Source organism: Lissotriton helveticus, chromosome 1_1 (assembly GCF_964261635.1).
Source record: "Lissotriton helveticus chromosome 1_1, aLisHel1.1, whole genome shotgun sequence".
NCBI classification, from domain to species: domain Eukaryota; kingdom Metazoa; phylum Chordata; class Amphibia; order Caudata; family Salamandridae; genus Lissotriton; species Lissotriton helveticus.
The window spans coordinates 1,848,996,414-1,849,023,039 of NC_136057.1; the positions used below are offsets into that span (position 1 = coordinate 1,848,996,414).

Here is a 26,626-nt window from a genome sequence, read left to right on the forward strand (position 1 = left end):
TTGTGATCTGCATATTTTTACTAGTCAGAATCCTATGAATAGGTCTCTCAAACATTTTAATCAGTGTAGGCATATTTTCCATTGGTAACCCAAAAAGGACTGTATAAATTCACCCCATCTGCTTTTTCATTGTTTGTGAGTAGCTGGTTAGTTATGAGTTTTGCAGAGCTCATGGCTACCCAAACTGGCTTCCCGGCGCTGATAGGACTTGAAAGAAGATGACTGTTCAGGTACAAAGATGAGTTTTGAGTTGCTTTCTGAAACGTGACAAGTTTTCATTTGTCCTAAGATGAATTGGCAGAGAGTTCCACAGCCATGGAACGAGATCTGCAAACGAACGACCCCAACCTCTTACTTCCATGATTCTAGGAACAGCAAGGAGATTAAGGTTGATTGATCTTAGTTCTCTTGTAGGTAGTGCCTTCTAATGGATTAATTTGGCCATATATTCTAACGTGCACCTTCCCCTCGCTCATGCACGTGGGATCTCCACCCAGGAGAACAGCCGTGCTGTCCTGGAGTATCCTGGTATTTAAATACATTAAGTCTATAAATGTTCTCGTCCTATTGTTAACAGGCTTTAAAAAATGGCAATACTATAAGTACAAAGAATGCTTGCATTTTAACTAGAAGTTGGAAAATGTTAAATAACTAAAACGAAATGTGTTACTTTCAATGAAGGGGATGACCAGATGACAATTTGTCAGCCTGAAAACAAAAATATGCATTAACGTTTAGAAAAAAGAAATTGTTAGCTCCCCAAGACTGTTTTTAAGGATTTAGATTTTTTTGTGAATTGATGAAATGATTCAAGGCAATTTTCCCCCAGGCCACATGAAAAGTGGTTCCTCTATGGTTCCATTCTATAATATGAGGACCAATATAATAAGTTTGTTCACTGTATTTGTCCAGTGTTTGAAAGAACATGGTTGCAGTGTTTGTTGCTGTAGATCAAATGCTGTGCGATCTCATGCCATTTAGTTTTGGTTTCAAAATATTTCGTCATTTTTATTTGAAGTCAGTTTTGTTTCCATCCCTGTGATATATGATTTGTAGTCTCTTCTTCTGAAACTCACTAGGTGCAGACACAGACTCAACTCTGCATTCTTTTTGCCGACTTTGAGTTTAGATACAGAAACAGATACAAAAAGAAGTAGTGAATAACAAGTTACCATTCAGAGAAAGCCAGATCAAGCAGACCTTTACTTACAAATCAGGTTGTTTGGGGATGAGTCATTTGAAAGTGACTCAACGGGAAGGGAGGATTATGAAAAATTAAATTATGATCCTTTTGTAACACTTTACTCTTGGTCTGACTTCCATAGGGACCCTAATCTTGTGGCTAATGAATTTCAGTTCGTAAGGAAAATAAAGTTGGGCAACTTCCACCCAAATGGGACTCAAAGACTCAAAGACTCCTTTCTGCCTCATCCGGTGGATGAGAGTAGGTCAATTACGATTTCAAGGATGACCTGATCATTTAAATCAAAGGAAGATGAGAAGACCTAGAGCAGGAGGAGTGAAGTTTGCCTTCATGTGAAGTATTTCCAATACGCTGTAGAAACCCAGAGTGCATAAGAAAGACACTTGGAGTTATCAAGCAGGTTAGGGAAGAGAAAGACAACTTTCTCATCAAGACTGTCTCTCAGAGAGAAGTAACCACTAACCAATGGTAAAGACAGTTCTTAATTCAGCAGTTGAATGATCCAGTAATGTCTAGAGTTGTTGCAATACATGTTGAAAGAAGATGTCAATTCAATTCATAAAGCTTTATTCGGAGCATAAAAAAACATGTCCATAAAAGCACATACAATTACAGATGCAAACATTTCATTGATTAAAAAAGAAACACATAATACATTTGTTATCCAGAGGGGGATGGAATAAATAGTTAAAATAATTAAAAACACATACTTTTCCTGGCACCAATTGCCTTAAGCAGGAAAGTAGCCGTAAAAAAGCAAATGTCCGGATGGTGCAAATTAAAAAGCAGTTTCATAGAGTCAGTAATTGTTCTTACTCCAAATCTTTTCAACATGGGCTTTAAGAAGATTTTCCGTAGTTCGCTATACAATTGGCATGATAAAAGAAAGTGCGTAGTGCTCTGTTCCGCATTTTTATCACAAGCACAGGGTCCGGTAGGACGCATTTTTACATTAGGGCACGCAACCAGATAATGTACTGTTCCCATCCTCATTCTGGTTAGTACAAACTGGTGCGAAACTCTGGTCACCTGTGTCAAGTAAGGATGAAATCCAGTAAAATTATTCATGCTATTGTACAGCTTACATGTAGATAGTTTAGATTCCTCCAAAGCACGCCTCTCTATGCAATAATTCAAAAAAGTAATTTTCAAATTTGACTTGGAGATATCAGAGGCACAGTATCGATCATTGGTCACATTAAACCCAAAAACCTTTTGAAAACAATCGATAATATATTTGATCCAAGGGATCTTTAAGTGCTGGTCCAAAGAGAGGCAATCCTCAATAATGGCTCTATTCAATGAGGTGCCATCATTCAGCCAAACAGAGCGCCACAGTAATAAGGGTCTTAACATGATCATATCATTCAGGAATTGAGTCCCTGTTTCCTTATGAACCAAATTGTTGGAGGTAGATTTGGGTAAGCACAGGAGCCTTTTCGGGAAATTATTCTCCTCCACCTGTAGACTCCCGGCTGGTGACACACCCCAAACTCCAGCCCCGTAGAGGGCCGCAGAGAGACATCTAGATTGAAACATTTTTAACATGTCCATAATGCGTCTATTCCCCAGCTTCTTGGCAAATACAAAAACCCCATTAGCACTCCTGATCATCTTTGTTTTAACAGCTTTATGTTCAATATCCCAGCTACCATTTTTAGAAAAAGTGATCCCCAGATAGCAGAAGTTGTCAACTTTTTGAACCGGTTCACCTTCTATAAAATAATGGGAATTAACTTTCGTTTTAGCTCGTCCTGGCCCGCACTCCATCACATAAGTTTTCGACCTATTAATCACCAGTTTCCTACTTTTGATGAACTGCACAAGCCTGTCCATCAAGCGTTGGAGACCCAGGGGGGTCCTGGACAGCAGCACTGCGTTGTCCGCATAGAGTAACACAGGAATGTTAAGGTTGTTAACTCTAGGTACGTCTGCCGTAACTGTCTGCAGAGCAGAATCCACCTCATTTATGAAGAGTGTAAAACGTAGGGGTGCTAAAACACACCCCTGCCTAATTCCCCTCCCGATCCTGAACTTGCTCGTACACTCCCCATTAGGTCCATACCGAACACTGGTGCTAATTTTTTCGTACAGGCGGGCCAAAAAGTAAACTATACCTTTGGGAGCTCCCATTTCAATCAGTTTAGCCCATAATATAGCGTGGTCTACCATATCGAAAGCACTGCTTAGGTCAGCAAAGCATGGATAAAGTGACCCTTTTTTGGCCTGGGTATATTTCCCTACCAAAAGTTCTAAATTCAAGCACTGCTCAATGGTGCCACGACCTTTTCTGAACCCAAACTGACTGTTAGTTAAAATCTCATTGGTCTCTGCCCATTCCTCTAATCTGACTAAAAGGACCCGACTCATAACTTTAACAGATGAGTCCAGTAAGGATATTGGCCGATAATTTTTGGCATAGCCCCGGTCACCTTTCTTATAGATAGGGACGATTATTGATTCTGCCCAAGTAGACGGTATTTTACAGCTAACTGCTGCATTGAAGATCTTGACCAACAATGGGCCCCAAATCTCCGGGGCGGTCTTATACACATCTATGGGTACCCCATCAGGTCCCTGGGCCTTCCCTCCCTTACTGGCTCTTATACTAACCATGACCTCATCTATGGTGATATGTAAGGCAACGATGGGCCAGCCTTCTCCATAGGAGGCTGGTCTATTACCAGAGTCAAAAATAATGGAAAAATGTTGAATCCATGATTCCATGCTCACATTTGATGTGAGCTCTGGCACCTTCTCGTCCTTAAGGAATGGGCTATTCACCGTGGTCCAAAACAAAGTACAATTCTTCAGAAAGAAGATGTCAAGTCAACCCTAAGAACCCCGTAAACAGGGTTAGACTAGCCTGTAAGGCAATCAGGCAGTGCCCAACGGGCTGGTCTGACAGGTCAGCATGTGGGCCAGTTTGGGGGTTTTGTGTGCCTGTTTTATTGTTTGCTTGGCTAGCATTCATTGTTAATTTCTAAAACACATATTGCTTTTAGCAATCTCAAATCCATGCTGTCTTCCATACCTAGTAAAACACTAATACAGCTTGCCTTTACAAGTTCAAAACCACCCTAATTTGCAAACATGGGCTACTTTTTTACCTATCTAATTCAGTAATGGCGGCCACCAGACTCCACTTTAGCTCAAATAGCCCACAGATAATCGCTATCACAACGTGCAAGGAAGGCTTGCCTCCGAAAAAGAAGATTAACAGCATAGACACATTGGCGAAAAGAGCTGCTACTGGTTTTGCTTTGGTGTGGTGCATAGCTAACTCCCAAGCTTCAATCAGTAGATACAACAGAAAGGAGTAGGAGCTGAAATCATTCTTAGAACACCTTCCATAAACTCTTGAAAAGAGAGTGCAACAAATGATCCAAAAAGGACAAACTGTTTTGAAAGTGAATTTCAGATGTGTCCTAGAAAAACGACCGGTCTTTTATACTCTGCTTCTCAGATGAGATGATTGGCTGCAAATGCAAAGTTTTAGGCTGAGGAACAAGAGAATACAATTAATGTATCATTTGATGATGAACATGTATTAATTCCTGGAGTTTATTAAATACTTTAAAACATTTTCAAAAAGACACCAAAACAACAAAATCCGCTGGACCTCGCAACAACAAAGAAGGGTCTTTCCATAAAATGGGCAACACGTAAAAAACGGCTGGTCAAAGAAAGCTCTTTCAAGCATCTTACCCCTGCCACCACCAAGTGAAGATTCAACAATATTACCAAACAGCAATACAGCCACAAACATTTTGGGACAACAATAGAAAAAGGGCCAGAGGCTCCTGAGGTAGAAGAACTCCGTTCACTTAACCTCAACAAACCATCAACAAACCACCTGTTGGGGATTTAGTAAGATTTTTCCCAACCAATGAAGGGAAATAACCTCAGATGAAAGCATGCTTTTAAAGGTGGAAAACAGTTGTTGCATTGAATTAGACTCAATGCTTCTGAAGCAGCCTCGCAAAATCAAGTTAAAGATCACTGGCGAATCACGCTGGAGGATGTCATCCGCTTAATATTCAAAGGGGGATTTTCCCTCCTCATCACAGGGATAGGAGTGTTTATATATACTTTCTGATACCAATAAACAACAGGTTTCTCAGGTCCATCTCAGATGAAAGCCCCCCCCCCAAGCAAATACATCAGAACTCTTACATTTTAAAATGACAACACTGCCACCACATATCATTTCACTGCTGCAGCATGGGGATTAATTTTCTACACAGGATTTAAAGGATGTATTTTGCCATGTATCAAAGCATCCAGCTCATACAAATATCCCAGACTTGATATAAGTGGCAAACATTATCCGTTCATTGTTGTGCCTATTGGCACAAACTCTGCTCTCCGGTTCTTTAATAAAATGCCTAGCTGCTGAACCTGTACATATTAATCATCAGGGGTCATAAGTATATCCTTCTCTGGACAATTGGCTCCTAAAGAGTTCAATGCACAAATGCCAGACACAAACACGTGTGATAACTTGATTTTTGCTCTGTGTGGTCTTCACCATCAATGTGATAAACACATTTTCATCCACTTAAGATATAAAACCTCTGAGAGTGACCCATATTTAATTGGAAGCAAAGCCCTCATTGCACTTCAATCTATTACCAGACATCACAATATATGACAGTGTGAATGGTGATGAGATTTCAAGCGAGTTTTGCTTCTTGCACCTCATTGACCAAAATGCCAGACTGCAACTGTGCCCCCTTCAAGAATGCTTACTGAGTCGATGGTCTCAAACAGTAGGGATTTGTGAGTGTGTAGTATTGATGCAAATGGTGATGAATCCTAAGATTCGGTGGTGGAACTAACAAATGGGGCAGACCCTTTGTGAAACCAAAGCTACAAGTGACCATCACCATAGATGCATCTCCTCTAGGTTGAGAAGCATATACGCCAGGGTTGAACATCTAGGGTGGGAATCAATACAACTGATTTGCCAACACACCAGTTTACTTTCACTAGATTTGATAAGAACATTTGCTTATGTTTTTGCCATCTATCCCCGTCATATGCAAGATGTGTCAGGCTCCAAAGTAGATCATCTGGCGCTATTGTGGGCTCATCAACTTTCATTTAAAAAACTTACACTCCAGCAGGTTAAGTCAGCAACAGGGCAAACTGATGCACCTTGATCCATGAATGTAGCTGCAAGGCGCCTGACTTCTTAAAGTTGGGATGTTTACAGCTGCATTCTAAAGGCAAGATGATGGCAAAGGAAGTGCACAGCCATACCTCAGTTACATCTTCTCTAGCAAAGTGACAAATATTCCCAAATAATTGCACTAAGTAACTTATCAATACAGTTCTATACAACATATTAATAAATATTTGTTCTCTTACAAAGGACTATTTTGGACTGCACTTTCAAAATGATGCACTTGAAAGCCATTGCTGCCTATCAAAACAAACATCTTTATCTTTTTAAGAACCAAGTAACTAAGGCATTTATGGAAATATTTAGGAGAATACTCCTGCCTCCTGCCTGAGGTCTTACTAAGACCTGTTTGTGGTTTCTGCAACATGCTGACACATCTACTGTGGTCCACATTTGAGCCTTTACACTTTGCAATGCATCACTTTACTTGGAAGATGTTTTGGTAGCAGTTTCAGCACTACACACAGTTACTGAGTTATAGACACAATCAGTGCATGTGCCTTCTTTGTTGGTCCATAAGTATAGGGTTGTTCTACTCAAATCTACAGTATCTGCCAAAGATAATGTCACAATTCCACGTCATCCATTTGATTGCCAATGTGTTTTTGCTGTTCACAGAACAATCCGCTTTAAATGTCCTTGAATATTAAGTTCATAGCACAAGGACTGTTTGGAAAACTAAACTATTTCAAAAGCTGGGATTGATTGGTTCAGTGTGTGCTATATTAAAATGTGCAGTGTCTGTGTGAAATGAACAATTGAGCATTTGTATATTTACTACACTCATAAAAAAGAAGCAATGCTGGCATTTCAAGGCAACATGCCAATAGCTGAAATATGCAAAGCAGGTACATGAACATCGAAGCACACATTCACAAAACATTTCTAAGTGGATATTGGATGTAGGTAGACTGCACAAGTGGGTCAAACTGTGTTGAAGACTTTATCTGCTTCCTCAACTGCTATTTTCAGCACGTTGGCAGATTAGAGGGGATACAATATTACAGTCTATGTACAGAAAGTTATCTACGATAGCAAGTGTTGCAAACTGAAAACATTTCTTATTTGTGGCACTCACTTTATGGCTTATAGTGTTGTAGATTCACATATGACCCTTCAGCTTCCTCTGGGCATTAGAGTAGCACATTATAGTAAATGTTAGAGTAATCCACTGGGAGGTTGAGAAAACATATGTTGCAAGTAAGAAAGTGAAACGAATTAAGAAGAAAACGTACTTGTATTAATCCACACTCAATTCTGGGTAGCAGAAGAATATATAGCTTTTAGATCTGATTCACTACAAGCTGCAAACTGAATATGCAATATTATGATCATAAATGATTTCAGACTATTTGTAAGTTCTTGCACTTTTCACAGATAATAGAGTTAAGTGTTTTGGAAATAAGCGATTTACTCAAGATTCCTAAATATTGGTCAGATTAGGAAAAGACTGTTAGATCCACAGTTGCCTATTAAACAATTTAGCCACCTTTCTTCTGAAAGTGGTTTGTTTTTGGAAGGTAGACAGAGATGTAAGGCCTGATCACTCTGAGTCATTAACCAAAGTTCCTGTCATCCATGTAGAAGCAGGCGGCCTGTGGTACTGAGGTGACTTACTTAGTTTCAACAGACTTCAATTCTCTATTCAGCAATGCTTTGCATCTTTTGAAGCTTGGATGTTTACACTTTGATTTTGCCACTTTCTCATAGGCTCTGCATTTTTTGGGGCTCTCCTATGAAAGTAGGGCGTGGAATCCTCATTGAAGACGGTTACGCTTGCTCAGGAATTTACGGAGAATTGTTTTGTACTAATATGTGAAAGTATCTTGGCTGCCACCACTTGACTATATCATTGAATGGCTAGTGTATTATGTAAATGTCACCATTACAGAATGTTACATTGTTTAACTGGCACTAACATTAAGGCACCCTCAGATTATTATTTAATGAATAAACCAAGGAACTGCAATTATGTTTTGATACGTTCAATATGTGGCCATTTACTGCCTGTGACGTTCCCATAGCATTGAGTCCTTACTAATAATGCTTAGTACTGGATTTGGAGTTGAACCTTGAAGTTAAATCACACACAAATTTCTGTTCTTTACCCGTATAGGTTAATACCTATTTATGAACAATTGGCAAAATTAACTTTTCTTCTGATATTCATTTTATTTAAACTAATTTTATACGTTTTAATAGTTTCTTCCAATGAGTAATTTTAGTTACGTCTGAAGTCACATACCACAGATTTCTTGTCTACACAAACACTTTTCACAAACCTATGACATGTTGCCATTGATATAAACGGTACCCACTTCCAAGTTGTTTGTACTCATGAACTTTAAATTGAGAAAGCAGCAAATTCATTTGAGTCTCAACTATGAGAGAACGGTTATGGGGGAGGGAGTGAAGCTGATGGTAGCGCTGAAGAGGGTAAGCTATCTAGAGAAAGCAATCTAGACCTTTTTTGGTTGTCTGTCTATTTCCCAGTGTACAATATTCATCTTGAAGACTGTTCCCTAACCTTCCACTGAATACAGACTAACATGTGCCCTCTTTAGAGTGGTAGAGAAAAGATTGCACCAAACGAAAAATTGTGACTGTGCAATTTAAGGATGAGATGTCATGTACTCTTTATCCTTGAAATTTCTTCCACATCATCTACATAGTATGGATCATTGTAAGAGCTTTCAAATTCATTCACTTTTTTTTAACCTTCTTAACTATTCACACATCTTTTTTCTGGACCATATTACTTCAGCACAATAAGAATTACTGCATACAAATTAGGTTACACTTGAGATTACTTGATAGCATAATTTCTTGTATTGCATTGTGTTGCAAAAAATATAACTCATTATTCAATTTATTTCAATCTCATACAAGGGCTCATGGCAAGATCTTTTTCTGAAGTCCTCTTCTTCAGAGTACCGTCTACTGAACTTCTTTAACAAAACTTCCTGATTACTAATTTTAGAAGAATTTAAGTTGTTTTCGAGTTGTAAAAATATTATCTGTGCAAGAAGTAAAATGATGAAATATGATTTTCTTGTAAATCCAATTTCCACAGTGCACGCTCACCCTTCAATACAAAAAGTGTTAACTTCAATCGGTAGCCTACTGTCAGTGTGCATAAAATGTATCCTAGTGCATTGCTAACTAAGAATGTCACTGTGGTAAAGATAAACCAAGAGAAAATTGAATACTTGATGCGCACTCTTGTAATGGCGAGTGATAAAATAGACTGATTTCTGAGCCACAAGTGATTAGTCTCACTAAGGGTTTATTCAGATACATTTATTAAATTCAAACAAGATTAAAACTGATGTGTTTGCCCTTCACGTGCTTTTTCAGAAATCCTGTTCTTCATGTGTCTGCCTTTTAGATAGCTTTGCTGAACTACTTTTGAACTTGGGAAAAGTTAATTGAAAGCCACGGGTCCAATTAAAGCATCCTCTGATAGAATGTCTGAATGGCTCACTTTACATGTGGCACATGAACATGCAGTAAATTAGCCTTTGCAGAGACCGAATACATTGAAATCCCACCAGCTTGATTTAGATAGCCCAAAGCCTCTAAACTTTCAAGACACAAAAATGACATGGAGAGAATTGAACTAGAATCCTGCCATGATCCGCAGCTTGCCCAAAGATAGGTGTATTATTTTACAGCTCCATGTCTGTGTTTGAAGTCCACTGTGTCATGCAGGACGTACAGATGTTTTAGTTTCTATTATTCAGATGTAGAATTGTCTTTATTATTTGGAGTATGACTAAGCATGTCAAATTCCTTTGCCCTTTTTGATAGCTACAAGATAATTGACAGTCTTTGAATGTATACCTTGTAGACCGCCCTAGTCGTGTGGAGAAGAACATTGCGACACACATTGTTTTTCATTCTCTACATGTCTATGTCACAGCACCAGTGCTTGGGCAGCTCTTACAGAGTAGAGCCACTTCATACTCTTGTCATCCTGCTAACAGCTTCTCATTGACTTATGATAATAACGATAAAACTAACGGGGGAAATTACTGCATGTGGAATGATGTTGATGTGTTTGATGGAGATAAACTTGATTTAATTGTAACTCATTTTCTATTATTTTTCCTCCTGTTTGTATTTGTCTCCGTCTAGGTGGATACCCTTCGCCATGTTATCAGCCAGACAGGAGGATACAGTGACGGACTCACGGCAAGCCAGATGTACAGTCCGCAGGGCATCAGTGTAAGGAAAAATAGGCTTGTTTTTTCATTTTGTTCTCTCTTGTTACCAATTATTTTGAAGCCATAGGGCTTAGAATGCCATTTAGGAGGACTTGTCTTAGCTTTACGGTCACCTACTTTATTGCTTCTGTATCGGTCGTGTCAGCGGCAGAGCTCTGTCCACAAAAAGTGGTGATCGGGCAGGCTTTCTGCAGGCAGCTGGCGTCTAGGCCTGTCAGACACAATCAGTGTTTGCATAGCACCTGCGGCAGCGCATGCTCAGCAGAGAGGAGCTTCTAAGCAGGTGACACCTAGTTCAACCACAGCAGCATGTGGGCGGAGAAGAACCGTGCTCATCAAAATGTAAGGCAGTGGTTTTACTGAATTATGATAACCTTCCTGTGAGTACTAAGGAGGTGGTTGAACACCATCGCTACTTAGTCTTGCAAAACTATGCACAACCTTCTCAACATCTCTTGCTGAACCTAATGATATTGTTCCATGGAGAAAGGCAGTATGAATTTCAGTCAACATATAAAGGGAGGGAATGGGGGAAACCATCTTGTTTTTTTTTGGGTGTGCTGGCGGCTTGGCCTGCATGAAAATTCATTGCGACAAGCTGTGTTGCATAGAGTGAAATCGATAAGACAGACACAAGGAGAACCGACTGTAGATTCGGGACAGCAATCCAACTTCATTTTTCAGATCAGCCGCCCGCCATCTCAGTAGCGGTGACAGCAGGCTGGAAGAAGAGGGCAGACTCAGAAAGGAAAGCTGCGCTCTAAACGGGTTCCCGGCGTTCCAGAGGTCACAGCAAAATCAGACCGCTGCTATGATTTCAGTTCTGAAATGACCTCTCTTCTATTTCTATATGTCTCATTATTACTAGGAAAAAAGCAATTGTTTAATTTTTTTTAGCCGCCTCATAAAAAATGCCTTTTATAATTTTTTCCATGTTTATTCTCTGTTTAAAAGAGAACATTGGCTATTTGAGCTAGACATTATAAATTAATATGTATTTATTAAGAAAGGCTATGATTTTGAGAAGGGAAGATAATATATCTTTGTTATTATATATATTTACTCATGTATTCTGTTTTAATGTCTTATCTATCAAAACTAATCAAACTTTAATATGAAAAATTGTATATGAAGCTAGATAAAATATACAGCGGAGAAATTGTAATAAATTCATTCAAATGTATATTCAAAATAGATCCATGGGTAATGGGTAAACGTGATATATATATATTCTATTTTTTAGTAAAGAAAAATAATGTGGTCACCTAGTCGCCTTAATTTAAAGTAAAAAATGTACCTAAGTAATTATATCTATGTGTCTGTATATGTGTTATACATGCACATGCGCACATTATTTGACCTTTTCTATTTCATTATATAGCATTTAAACCACGCACCCGTCAAGCCTTGCCAAAGATTGTCGGAATATATAATTTATATAATGTGAAAAAAATTGTTTTGACGATTCTTTAACGAGTTGTCCTTCAGTTTAACAGCAGTTTTTAATGTGAAACGTTGCCATTGCCACCGGGTCAAGAAACCATGTAAAGCAAAGGTGCCGGGTTAGGAAGGTATGTGTTTTGGGGTAGGGCAAATGGGGTGTTGCACAATTATATTTGGCGTTTCTGTTCTAGACAGTTGTTACATTGCACGGAGCACTGGCGTTTTCTAATTAATGGAGAAATAATCGTGGCTGAGACAGACTCCTCAGCTCTCCGTGTCTCATTTCTGGAGCGTGTGGCGGTTGGTTGGTTGGGGAGTGTCACATTAATTTGAGAGAAGTGAGTGTAAGCAGAGAGGGCAGGTGCTGCTAGAGGAAGCCAATTAAAATACGCGGAAAACAATGTTCCGCAAATAAACTCGAGAGCGGGTCTCTCTTTTTTACGCACACCGTGACGCTTTCCACAAAAGAATTGAGATGAGTGCGTCATATCGGAGCTGAGAATCTAAACGTCGATTTTCAGTTAATAAGCACCCTGTGTGTCTACGTACAGCATAATTGCTGTATGGTTTATTTCAGAGTTTAAGCAGTAGTATTTGTTTCTGAATGAACGCCCTACCCCTTGCATTGTGTTTTTGTTGATGATAAATAAAAGTTACACAAAGCTCTGGTGATTTCCATTTTACTTTCCCTTTCGTGGAGTGTCCGTCTGTACATGGTTTCCTTCGGAGTTCCAGCCGGGTGCGTCTTGTGTCATAAATCGGAATTGCATTGTAGACAGAAATAGCTTCGAACACGTTCTTGCAGCTGACAGCACGGCAGAAAATAGAGTGGGAGAAAGCTGTCAAAACACCAAAGGTTGTGTTAATAATTACTGTTGTAGAGGTGGATTTCTACAGTGTGGCCAGTGGACTTACTTCCGGTTTGGAATGAATAGAGGTAGACAGCCTCAAAAAAGTGTGATAGGAAATGTTCAAAGAAACGGATATTTGAAAATATAGCTTACAAATATTTCTTTGTGGCAAATACTTTGAGGGAAGGGTCCTCAATTGTTTTTATTCACAAGTAAGCAGCATTACGTCATTGTTCGCCACGCGGTGGCTGATGACCATGTTGCCCATTGTTTACAAGCCCCTTGCACAGCCGGTGCGTCACTTTATGGGGAAAAAGTGACATACCGGCAGCGCAAGGGGCCTGTAAATGCACGTTCTATGTCTAATTATGTGTTGCGAATGCGAATCACCGCTATCCACCGCAGTCCCTGAGAATTAGCAAGATGTACTACTTTTGTTATTGGGTGTGAAAAATCAGAGTTTGGAATCAATTCATGCATTTTATGTGGTAGTGAAAATTAGCCACCCCTTTTCTCTAGGATAGTTTATTTTTAGTTTTTCACCAGGCACGTACACTCTTTGCCATTGTGCACTTCAGCACTATGTACATTTTCTTACATTCTGCGAATTCGGATATTGTTTATTTAAAATGCGCAATTTTTAAATTTTGTTCTGTACATCTCTGACAACATACCTACGGGGGCTTTCATATAAGCAGAATCTGTTGGACAGTTGTTCATGATGCTGCAGAAAACACAATGATTACAAAAGTTTTACTGAACTATAATCGATAGTTACTCTTGGTCAGCAGAAATTCTACATCCCCATCGCCACTTCTGTTTCGACCCCAAGAGCAGTAAGACTTTTATATTAGCCATAAACTATGGGATTGTTCACATTGGTCTCTATGCTGTTTTACATTTTTGCCAAGCTTCCTAATCCCTTCTACCAACTGGTAGCTGTGCAGTCTGTTGGAAAGGCGCATGAAAAAAGCATGGCAACATTTCTCCAGCAAAAGAAATATAAACACTTTGCTTTAAAATATTAAAGCTTTTAATAAGCTGCAAGGGCTTAGCATTTCCCTTTCATATTCAGTTCATTAAAACAAAAATGGGTGAAATTGATTTTTATGACCAAATGTAATAAAAACTGTTTATGGACTGACTGGGGCTTTAGCTAAGCCCTGACAAGTAGTTCCAAATTATTGCATCCGGAAAAGTGCTGGAATGGAAAAAAAATTATTCTGGTAACCCATATATTGGAGTCAAGGTGTGACAAATGAAATGGAGTGGATTCACGAGAGGCGAAGCTTAAAAGCAGAGTATGGCAGTCAACATGCATTTATTTGAGAAAAAAAAACAGCTGCAAAAAAATTGACAAGGACAAATGTCACAGTAAATCTGTTCTAGCTTACTTATTTCTTCACAATGGAGCTGCACTTTAAGATAGTTTACATTGTTAAGACACTTGCGGCAGAGATCTTAGTGTACCCAGGCGATTATAATACCGGTAAGATGAGATGAGACTGGTGGTTATTGCAGCTCTGGCAGAGTTCTCTGTTCTTATCAAGTCTCAGTTTTGACTCATAAAAGAGCATATAGCCATGTCTGAACTGGGGTGGCAGAGAGGGCTAAAGAACGGTGATGGATCAAACCCAGATCTTTTGACTGGGTGTGAGTGTTTGATTGGTTCAGATGCTCCGTCCATCACCACCCCCTTTTGTACCGCTTTGGCCGCCATAAGTGTGGCAGGGCATGCTCAGACGTGAGTCCCTTGCTCACTTTGCCACTGGATTCAAGCAAGCCGGGCTGAAGACGGCTGTAATGCCAGAAACCGGTCCTCGGAAGCTTGTTTCCGGTCCAGGGAAGGCATGGCTTGGCAGTTCCGGCTGGACTGTTCCCATGAGGCACAGGGTCAGACTGATTTGCATATAGCCATGTCTTAACTGGGGTGGCAGAGTGGGCTAAAGAACGGTGATGGATCAAACCCAGATCTTTTGACTGGGTGTGAGTGTTTGATTGGTTCAGATGCTCCGTCCATCACCACCCCCTTTTGTACCATCATAAAATAGCATAGCTGATTAATGAGCCTGGGTGCAAGCTAATGGTGTAGATGCAGAAGACAGATTTGTATTTTATGTAGCTAAGTAAGTGGGGTACTGCTTTTGACACTAAGATCGTTTTTTTTATTGCACCTTATTAGTTGCATTCCTTCTAATATAGCACAGTGATCTATTTACAGGCATCAAGGAGCTAAATGTGGAATTAGGTCATGACTTTATATCCTTAATGTTGTTTTTTCAATCAAGTATTCAAAAATGACAATGAAAGGTTCTTTTTCTAAGTAGCGAGGTCTTGTTAGCACAGACAACACCAATCACTGCCACGTTTTATATCCTGACTTTGTGGTACACCGACCACTCACTCTTAACATATAATGTGTACAAGTATGGATTATATGTGATTCCTACACCTTGTAATCCTTATTGTCTTATGTAAAGTTTCCTGTACATTGATTTACACACTTGTATGATTTATTGTGTCTGTGTGTGATGCAAAGCACTCTGACACCCTAAACTGGAATCAGTTGCGCTATAAACAAATAAAAAAAATAGTAGGTGACATTCAAATCATTATTTGTGTAAATACACATTGATACATCTGCGTCCTACAGTGTATGGACATCTCTTAATGGGGGAGTGGGGAGATGAACATAGTTATAAACCTGTCCTCAATAGTTCCTCTTAAGTACTTGTGAAGTGATAAGCTGTTCTCCTGTGGTCCCTTTTAATGCATTGGCTTTTAGGTGTTAGGCTTGAAATGGGTTCCAGCCAGGATGACATATTAACAAAAGAAGATCTCACTAGCCCTTAAATCATGGCTTTGTTTTGGGATTAGCTAGAAGTTAAAATAAGAAAACACCCCTCACCACCTGCTGTTTGCTGCTCCAAACCGACGGAAAGCAGACAACATGAGGGCGCTGCTGAATTATGTTATAGTGTCCGTAAAGTGCACAGGAACAGGCAAATCCCAGATCCCGTCCAGAAATAACTACCGAAACTGTGATCCCTGGATTCCCACTCCTTTCCAGCACTGATCTGATTGGTGCAGTTTGACTGCTGCTTGTGCTTTGAAAAAAATCATCTAGCTTAAAGCTGCCCTGTAAATAAGGCCCCCTTTCACGGTATGGTTAGCGTGAAAGGGGTGGGAAGTGGGTGCTGTGGTGGGCGTTCCACCGCAACACCGATTGATTTTGACGCTGCCCCCTATGTACAAGAGAAGCGTACATAGGAGGCAGCGCCAAAATTAGGACCAGGTAAAACCTGGTCTTAACTTGGCGAAACGAGGAAAAATTCATTATTTCTCCTCGTTTTTGCAAACTGCCATGGATTGTTTATGTACAGGAATGTCCCCCTTCCTGTACATAAACAGTCTGTACAAAATATACCATTTTGTGACTTTCATGTGTGCTGCATGAAGCAGCACACATAAAAGTGACAACATTGCATTTTAGGATTGTTTATGTGCAGGAAGGTACACCTTCCTACACATAAACAATCCTCCCTTTCACGCAGACACCCTTGTACTATGGTGTAAGGGTGCCTGTGTTGGTGCTACACTGCTAAGAGCAGCGCCAGCGCAGGGGGAAACGCAAGGCTGCACCATATCCTTGTAAATATGGTGCAGCCCTGCGTTTCAGAAGTTGCAGAGTGAGGCGATCAAACGCATCAACATCATTCCATATGCAGTAATTTCCCCTGTTAGTCAGTTTTATTGTTACCATCATAAGTCAAAGCCATGACTGCTAACGCCTCACTCCGCTATTTCCTCGTATATATGCCCCTTAGACTCTGATTTACAAGGGAAGGTGGTGGTCCAAAAAATTGAAGTACTCTGGTGTTTCTTGCCATAATATTGAGATATAGCTTGCATGCAAGCAGACTACAACTATACAGAATTCTCCCACTAATAAAAAAAAATCTGCTTGAGTCGGCTGTAATACCCTGTAGAACTAGCATATCTTTAAAAAAGCATTGGCAAAGACAGTAGGTCTGCATTGCCTGTCAACATTTTGGCTTTAACAGTACTTGTTTTGTTTGTGACTGGTTTTTGTGTAAAACTTTACTACTAAAAGCAGAGGCAACTGCTTGTTTGTGCACACAAATCATGCCCACTACACATGCACAAGAGGAGCTCTCAAAGTGTTTTTTGTTCTAGAGTTTTCCCCAAAATACTCACAGAATAATGAAGTAGGAACGTGACACGCAGATATAAAGTTATACGAGTGGCTGGTAGCAGTGTAAGGGATCTGCCACGTTCTCACCAAAGGAAAAAAAAAGTACAAGGAAAAAATAAAAATAAAAAAGCACACTTTGGCCCACTAGTCTCTGGCCCAAAAGGGGACAACTATTTGTGTGGATGTGCCTTTGGTGCAGAAGCAGAATGTTTTACGTCACAATTAATGTAGTCAATGTCTGAGGTGGGCTGACCCTGTGCCCCATGCTCTATGCTTTGGGGGCGTAAACAAAAGGGGAATGACACTACTGCAATCCAGTGGATGAAGAGTGTTGATTAAAAGCTCATGTACCGTATCTACACGTGTGTGTATCTTACACCCAGAATGAAAGAGATTTTTTGTGTGACATTAGCAAGATCAACATTTAAACTTATTTTTATAGTGTGGGAAAGAAATGTTTTCCCCGCAAATCAGTTTTTTTTTTCATAGTGCTGGGGAAAGAGGAGAAAACATTTTATCTAAATATGTCCTATTTTTCTCTGTGGCTATTTTACGATAATGCAAGCCCATCTCAGTCGTCAACCACTGTTTTGGAGTAGGCTAATGCATAAATGATTATAAGTTGCAGCTCCAAATGTAAAATACAAGTTTATGTTTTCTGAACCTGATTGTATCACATTTATTTTTCATTATAAAAACAAAAATAATATTTTTCAGCAAATATTTATTCAGCTAACACAGAGTTACACTGACACATCAAAAATGACTTTTTTAATTTCTGTTTTTCGCTTAAAGATTTTCTAATCTACAGGGTCACAGTTAGCTCAAGTCTTTTTATGTACATTGTAGGCTAGGTTCCTTTTATGTATTCATTTGGAGTAACTTATATTATCCATCAAAAAGCAAAATGTTCCCAAATTTTGTCTGTCGATCGCAGCTCTTAGATTCAATTGGAACTGTCGACTCGCGTAATATCTTGCGGATTCCCGACTGCTGGCTCCGATGTCACTGTGCTAAGTCAAGGGGCTAATTGGAAATAATGTAACTGAACATGTGCATACAATTATGTCTGATTCCATGAGCCTTTTGTAAATAATGGACGAGAAATCCACACAGCACCCATCGCCTTGCATCAGTTTCTAACAGCCCAGACAGTATTTTTTTTGTCTCTCCATTTTGTTATACGTATTCCATGTTTTGACCGCTTTTGATTTTTTTTTTCCCCCTTGGAAGTCTGTATATTGGTAATGAAATATTTAGAAGGCAGTATTTAAAGAAAACAATACATTCACAGTTTCAAATTTCCTTTAAGATTTTCATGGTCAAAGCATGCATTTTTTGAAAAACAATAGGAAGACGTAAGCGCACAGAAGTAATAATAAACCAAGAACAACTTAATGTGTGCCTCTTTGTTCCACCATAAATCAGTTATACCTAGGTGGGAAAATATCTATTCACACAGTAGTAGGTAACTACATGGAACTGAATTAACCCGACTGTGTAATCTACTTGTATAAAAATTGGTACTAATGCCACCCTTCCTAGCCTTTGGAATGTCAGAAACTCATTGTTCGGTTGGGAAGTCATTTTTATCTAAGAGATCGTATTGCTTCTTAATAGGGCAGGTGACCGTGATTTCTTTCATAGTTATTATCCTAAGTTTTCTCCACATCAATTCATTCTCTCATTGGATGGGCTCTGCAGCTGTCCTTTATAAGTGTAGTGTTCACCATGACCTTTTGAGTTTACAAAAATTATTTATTAGCCCACGTTATATATTAGCCCACTGGAGGTCGCCAGTAGGTAGTTGTAGTTAGAACCACGTCTCCACAGGAAAAAACATTTTTTGTTTACCTAATAACCTTTGGTGCTGCTTGATGAATCTTCATAAAACTTTCCCAAAACTTTTTTCTTCCCTTCAGCTCCTTCCTGGAAAGGTCCGGGGTGATCCGTCAAGCGGGGGCTGAGAAAAAAAGGGGATCCCAAAATGCATTTTCCCCATTGATTTTCCCATAAGAACTTTAGACACAGCTACAGCCCAAACCACTGAATGGATTTACACCAAATAAGGTAGAAAGATAGATCTCAGTCCAGAAAGAGTGCTTTTCATGATTTAGTATAAATTCATATAGTCATTTTTTAGCAATTAACTCTTAAAAAATTGTATATTTCACACTGCGGAGAATCCACAAAGCCGACAGATGTCATGGAGGGGTCTGATTGGCTGCCACCACATCAACAACAATGTGGTGGCAGCCATAATAGGACTCTGGACTGGCCTGAATTTGAAAGAAATGTGAAAAAATACATAAGTGGCAGGGTAGGGATATCTTGACCCCTAGGCCTGCTGGAAGGGTCCCAAACCTTTTCTTTATACTTTTTGGCACAAATTCATTGAGCACCCTGGGCAGGAGCAGCTCATGAATTATTTACTGCTCCAGCATAGAGCTCTCCATAATGCACTGAGAATGTTTTTTTGTTAATTTGTTTAAGCTTGGTGTTGCCCCTAGAATAGAGCGGGGCACCACCAAGCATTTCTGTTTTAATGTTGTTGGGCAGTTGCAGGACGTGAAGCAGCTCCTCGGCAACATAAAAAAAATCAGTAAGTCTTATGGGTCATTAAAAACATGACCGCAGGAGAGCTTGCCATATTGTTTTCAAACACCCCTAGTTAGAACTCTATGCTCTTCAGCTAGAGTACAAGGCCCTCATGTGGTTGTGTATATGATTGCATTTTTCTGGGCCAAAAAATATTCAAAGACAGACTCTGACATGTTGCTTTTATTTTTAAAAAAAAGTGAGTCTTTCTTTTACATTATTCAGCCCACAAACTGCATTAATAAAACAATGTTAAAAGAAACAGTTACAGATGTTTATTTTTTTAATATAAATTCAGGATTTTTTTATATCAATCACTATTATTAAACATTACATTGTGTGGATTACTGAAAGGTCACTAGATAAAAAAAATTAGAGATTTTTGGGAGAAAGATGACAATAAGGTCAATTGTTATATTTTGGTGTTGTGATTCTCTGGCAAAGTTCGTAAGTTTACTTGAGTACAGCCAGGATCTGCGCTTGCCTGAAGACAATGCATGGTGTGGGGTTGGCTGCTTGCAAGTAGTTGGATGCAGGGCCTAGCCCTGCATGTTTGGCTTCCAGCAGAGGTGTAAGTTGAAGGTCTTGGCCAAAGGGCCCAGGCCATGCCATTCGCAGCAGGAGGTTGCCTTTACGTATGGTAATAAAATATTACTTTAAACAAAAAAATAGACATTCACTGAAAAAAAGGTAAAGTAAAATTATAGTTATGTGAAAATGTCAGTTAAAACATACCGTTGTAAAACCTACAAAGCCACTAAAATTCACTGGTTATAGTTATCTCAAGTAACTATAACTTGGGCCCTGAGGTAACTATAACTTGCGCCCTCACCATGCAATGCTAATTACCCCACATATTACATAATTCATGACACATTCTATGCCAAGGGCCCGAGCTATAGTTATCTTAGGGCACCACTTATAGTTACTTGAGATAAATATAACTGGTGAATGTCTGTGGTTTTGTACATTTAAAATGACATGTTTTAACTGACATTTTCAACTAACTTCAACGTCACTTTAACCTTTAGTTTTTTTAGTGAATATATTGCTTACTTATAGGTGCTTCCAGCCAGCCCTTGTCATCAATTGCTGTGTTGTTGTCGCATTCACATTTTTTTGTCCGCCCACTAAAGTATACAGCATGGGAAACTGGGTCGGCCCATTTCAGCCATTGGCTTTATTCACTGTGAGTGACGGCGTTCTGCTCTTTCACAAGAATACATCCACTCACATAGCAGCTCCTTTGAGTGCCAGTGGCTTCTAATTCAATGTATGCTTCTTGAGTTGAAAAATATTTTTGCTTTTAGCCAATGTTTTCTTTTGGTGAGGTGATCCAGCGGCTTACCAGCAACAGGTAATCCAACACCATATACACACCTGGGCCCATAGACACATTCACAACAACCTGGTAATAACCCCTGGGGTCTTGTTTGAATTTCTTACCATATCAAGATTAGTTACCTCTGGTTCCTAACTAATTTTTCACTGATCAAAAAGTTCCTTCCTCTGGTCGATGGATCATTAGTTGAACTATTTGATAGTGTAATGACATAAATCAACTTACTTGCAAATTTTAAATGATCACAGAGTCGGGAAGTGTTTTAAATCTTTATCTAAGAATAATTTCATGTGAACCACTTACAAAGTACAAAACAGTCTCCGTCTCCTCATAGGAAGGAAGATTGAATAAATCAATTATCAAATACATTCATTTACACTAGGCAATGACTATGCATGGGAAGGAGAGGTTAGGGAGAAAAGGACATAGGCACATAAACAGACATATAGTTATATTTACCAAGTATGGTGTGAAAAGCAACCCCCTGGCCAAGGGGCTGGGAAGGGCCCCAAGGAAAGATCTGGTGACCAAATGTTTCAGGACAGCTGACCTCTCTATCACCGATGCATGTGTAGCACCCCTCTCTGACAATCTCTTCCTCCTCGAGATTCTTCCACGATCTTCTTCTAAATTAATGCAATTTAAAATAAAGTAGCTCTGCATTCAATTTTTCTTCAGCTTCTCTCGTCACTCCGACAGCATCCCGAGCTCTGCAGCATTCAGCAAACTCTCTAAACTAACTACTAACTAACTAAGAACGACCTCAATTATACCCTACAATATTCATGTACCTCCTAAAAATGTTTCAATATCATGAAACCCCTAACTCTGATTGAACAGGCAAGGGGATGCTTACATATCACTCTTTTCAGTTAGCCCCTTGTTAATAAACCCATCCCCTTAATTCTTTATTCAAACTATATTTTCCACCCGCATTCACCTTGTTTCTGCAACATTTATAATAGCTTTCACAGATTCTGCCATCCTGGTGAACTCTTCACCACTTGGTTCCCAGGCCAGGACACTCAGTGGCCTTGGCTTGTATTCAAGTTTGTAGACATCGTTCCGGATTCACTCTCAATAGACATGCGCAGCTAAACATTTTAGTCACATTATTCTGCTTACTTCTGTCATACTCGAGAGACCAAAAGGCACACTAATAATACAGTCAGAAAGACAGATGTTATTTTCAAGAATAAATGATTTCACCGTATACCACCTATCGCTATTCTAATCCCATTAACGTATTAATACTTTCCCTGCGTTAGCAGTAGTAAAATATATTTTTTTAGTTTCCAGCAAAGCAGATGCCAAGCATGTGAGTTCCAAAGCAGCCATCTTGTTGGCAACTGTGCAAGCACAAGAAATTCCTTCCTAGCGAAAGTACATAATACTCCGTAGATGCAGTAGACGCATGTGTACTAAAGATTTTCAGTTAGAAGCCATTTTAGAATCTCACTTGAGTTACTTGTTAGTAAAACACATAGGCAAGCTTCTTCTTCTTTAGTGTAGTCTGTTGTGCATATTAATTTACACAATACAAAGTTAATACAGGGTTAAAAGTTACATGAGAGGATTGCGTCTGAGCAAGTCTCTTTACTACGAGTCCTTGCCCTGCAGCTCCCCCAAATATAACCTTCTGCAAAAACCATGACAAAACAAAGGAAGTATTGACAAAGATGAAAGGCTTGCAGCCAACGCCAGACCATTTGGCTGTGCCAGAGCTTTATGTTATTGGTGCCTTTTTCCTGTGTAAGCATCTGCAATTTCCTGTACAGAGTAGTGTGAGAGTTCCCTACTTGTGAACTCTCTAAAGGCTTTACAAAGTGAATGATCATGTCAAGGCTTTTGCTCCAAGACATCTGGAATTTGTGGTCATGGAAACTAGTCCACAGATTATATATGAATATTAGCTGTCACTTCTGCAAAAAGTCAGTAAGAAGATCAGCAATGTCTTTATTCTGTCTTTGCCAGGTATATATGTTATTCCCCACTATACGTGCCCCTCTAGCAAGATATTGCCTTTGAATCTAGAACAATTCCCACAGTCTCTACTCTAGATTGTGGTTAGTTTCATCACAGCTGTAGAATGTTTGCATCAGTGCCCCATTGGTTGTGAAAACATGCTCTTTTGAGAACTTTGCTGTCGTCTGACAGAGTACTTTTCCCAGGCCTGTTGTTGAAAGGGTTTAAGATTCCTGTAGATGCAGGATTCCAAAATGCCATGGCCTCACATCCCCTGGGTGCTTAGCCCTGCACCAAGGTGGGAAATCTCAAAACGTAACACCCTTCAGCATCTCATCAGTTCTTAATCCGATAATCATGGTGCTAGTGTTCTCCAATATACTAATGCCTTTCTTCCCCGATTCATTTTTGTTCTGCCAGCAGCAATTATATCTTGTTAGTTGTCCACACTATTTCAGAATCTGCTTGTCTGGTGATACTTAGCTCTGTACCCTAAAAGATTATGGGGTTGTACATGTGCTAGTAGAGTGGTACTTGGCCCGGACCTGCCCTCTCTGCCATTCACACTTGTATTCCTGGTGCAGCCGCACCCTGACACCAATATTTTAGTAATGTCACATAGAAGGGTTTACATGGGCTTCTCCCCATTTTTTCTGCAAGGGCCTCCTCTAACAGCCTAGATACCTGAACGAAGCTGGCATAAGACAGATTCTTTGCATCTTTTTCACTTTAGTGCTAGTGTCTTTATATTTTTTCTTGATTCCCATTTTGTTGGGGGTTCCTAGTCTGTATTTTTATAATTAAAGTGTGTTTTAGACAACATTTGATTGTTGATGTGTGTGATTTTAATGGTTTGTATACTACATTTTAATGCTGCTAGACAACAATCAAATTTGATGAAATCTCTTAATCTGTTGTCCCAACCTCCTACACTTAATATATTTTGTATATTTAAATATTCAATCATGTAAGCCTTTCATTTACAGGATGGTGGATATCCAGATTTCTCATTGAGACTCTGAGTAGACTGCCAACATGACTTCATGAATGGCTTAAAATCAGTGGCAGCTCTTGCACGAGAGCGGAGGAACATCGCCCGCCTGCTGCAAGCGCAGCAGGCAAACACACAAAAATGTTGCCACCAGCTCGTGCTGTGTACAGCATAAGCATGAGACAGGGGGAGGGTTGAATCCTGCTATTGCAGTATTACTGCTGCCCCTTTCAGTGCGCATGTCGGGATGGCCGGCTGGCTACCTACGGCCATCCCGACATGCGCACTTTAGACCCAGCAATCCTCCGGCTTTGAAAAAGCTGGGCATTGCTGGCACAGGCCCCCAGCCTCAAAATGAGTGCTGGGTTAGCCTTCTCCCACCAATCCTGGAGATGCTCACACGCGATGAGAGCAGCTCCAGGATTGGTTGGATTTGCATTCCACTGAGTAGGAAGGAGGTTCTTAAATTCCTCCTCGTGGAACTCCGGGGAGAAGTGCGTTATATATGGTGAGTTTGACGCAATTGCTCCCCACCATATTTTTTTTAATGGTAGCCACAACTGCTTAAACTTAGCAAAGTGGATGTATGCAATCTGTGAAAAGCAAACACAAGGATGAGAGATGATGGATGGAGCGCTGAAACTTTTCAGACACTCACCCCCAGTCACAAATCTGGGTTGAATCCATCATCGTTCTTTAGCTCACTTCGCCACCCCAGTTCAGACATAGCTATCTGCAAATCAGTCTTGACCCTGTGCCTCATGGGACCAGTCCAAGCCGAACTGGCAAGCCATGTCTTCCCTTGACCGGAAACAAACACCCTGGGGACAATTTGGGGTAACACCCCTCATCAGCCAAGCTAGCTTGAATCCAGTGGCAAAGTGAGCAAGGGACCCACGTCTGGGCATACCCTGCCAACTTAGGGCGAACAAAGCAAACACATTCCACTGAGCAGCAAGGAGGTTCTTCCATTCCTCCTCGTGGAACTCCGGGGAGAAGTGAGGTATATATGGTGAGTTTGATGCAATTGCACCCACCATATTTTTTTATTGGTAGCTGCCACTGCTTAAACATAGCAAAGTAGATATATGCAGTTTGTGAATGCAAAGAGAAGGCACAAAGGCACTGAAAGTGAATCGTTACCATAAGTTTCCGAATCTTACCCCTCCTTTCCCATTATCAACCCAGTTGAGCGCATATGCGGACAACCATAATTTCCAGATTTCCTATGTTAGTGTACAGTACAGATTTGTTGTATAAATGTGTACACTTCTTCAATAAGTACAATCATTATTTACACATACGCAAATGGCATTTAAGAATGTGCAACTGTTCTACAAATCTACTCTTGTGATTACAGCTGCTAAAGACTACTTAGGTTATATGAGCACTGAAATAAAGCAATACAATTTATGCAAGGGAGGTATTAGACTAATTGTATATTAAATTAAGGTACTCTTTAAACTAAGTGCTTGAGCGTCTTCTGGGGTGTATGGGGTTAGTATGGGCGACACATGTTCCTCTTCCCCTCCTTTCTTTTTCACGTGATCTTTGGGGGGTTGATCATTCCTCCTCTGGTGACACAGACAATTCCTAATATGAACCACACATGAAGTTCCTCAAAGAGAAACAAAGTCGTTTCTTCTATTTCTGTCATTTTTATAAAAGGTAGAACATCTTCAGTACAATCTTTTTACATATACTTCACAATCCAAAATATAAAGCACACTACATGTCAAGGACCACCACGTCTATCACTGACAGTCTTTGACCAATAACGTGCTAAACATTGCAGAAAATCCTCTTGCACATCAAATCATATTCAATGTGCCATAAAATGCTTATGTAATTAAAATATATTCCCATGATCTAATTTAAAAATAGCTTTTAGATGCTGAGTTTTTACTTATGTAAAAATTAATATATATCTCTCACCTCATGGGTGACCGGAACTGATGCAAAGTGTGTAGATGTTTTAATGGTTTGTATACTACATTTTAAGGCCCTCATTAGGAGTGACTAAATAATTCAGATGGAGCAGTTACTGTCCCCATCACAATTATGAGATTTGCAGGGTCATCGTGGATCTGTATGGAATTTCCAGGGAAATCAGAATCAGAATTACTGATTCTCCAAGTAGTTCAATTTTTCGTAGTGAACCCCCAGGATCAAACTCATAATGGGTCACATTTTTTCAGCCCTGAAGTTACTCACACCCACAGCATTTATAACTCTAGAAAGGGACAAGACCGACCCTTTCTTTTTTGGTGGGGAAATTCCTCCTAAATCCACCCCTTGTTTTAAATGTATTCCTAACCTCCCATAACCACCACCCTCTCCAAACCCTAAAATTACCCTTATCTCCCTTTACCACTACCTACCCCAAACCTAAAATTAACCTTTACTCACTGATAAAACTTATAAAACCTCTTAAGACTTTCCTACAACCTTTCATACCAAATGAACATTATAAAAACATCAAAGTCAACAATTTTAAGCGGAAGGCAGGAACAGCTGAAATCAGATTGGGAATGTGCGACTGCACTGGATAAGGTGCAGATGAAGCTTGTACTGAACTGCATCTTAAATACATTTCTAAAAC

The 26,626-nt window shown here is 39.7% G+C and overlaps 1 protein-coding gene across 5 annotated transcripts in view; it reads left to right on the plus strand.

Moving 5' to 3' along the window:
• The window catches only part of PBX1 (PBX homeobox 1), a 437,616-nt gene that overhangs the window by 395,399 nt on the left and 15,591 nt on the right, over positions 1-26,626 (plus strand). For all 5 annotated transcript variants that reach the window (XM_078641368.1, XM_078641347.1, XM_078641363.1 and 2 more), the window contains one exon: positions 10,530-10,619. In XM_078641368.1, the coding sequence (XP_078497494.1) occupies positions 10,530-10,576 (47 nt within the window). In that variant the 3' untranslated portion in view covers positions 10,577-10,619. The remainder of the gene's footprint in view (positions 1-10,529; positions 10,620-26,626) is intronic.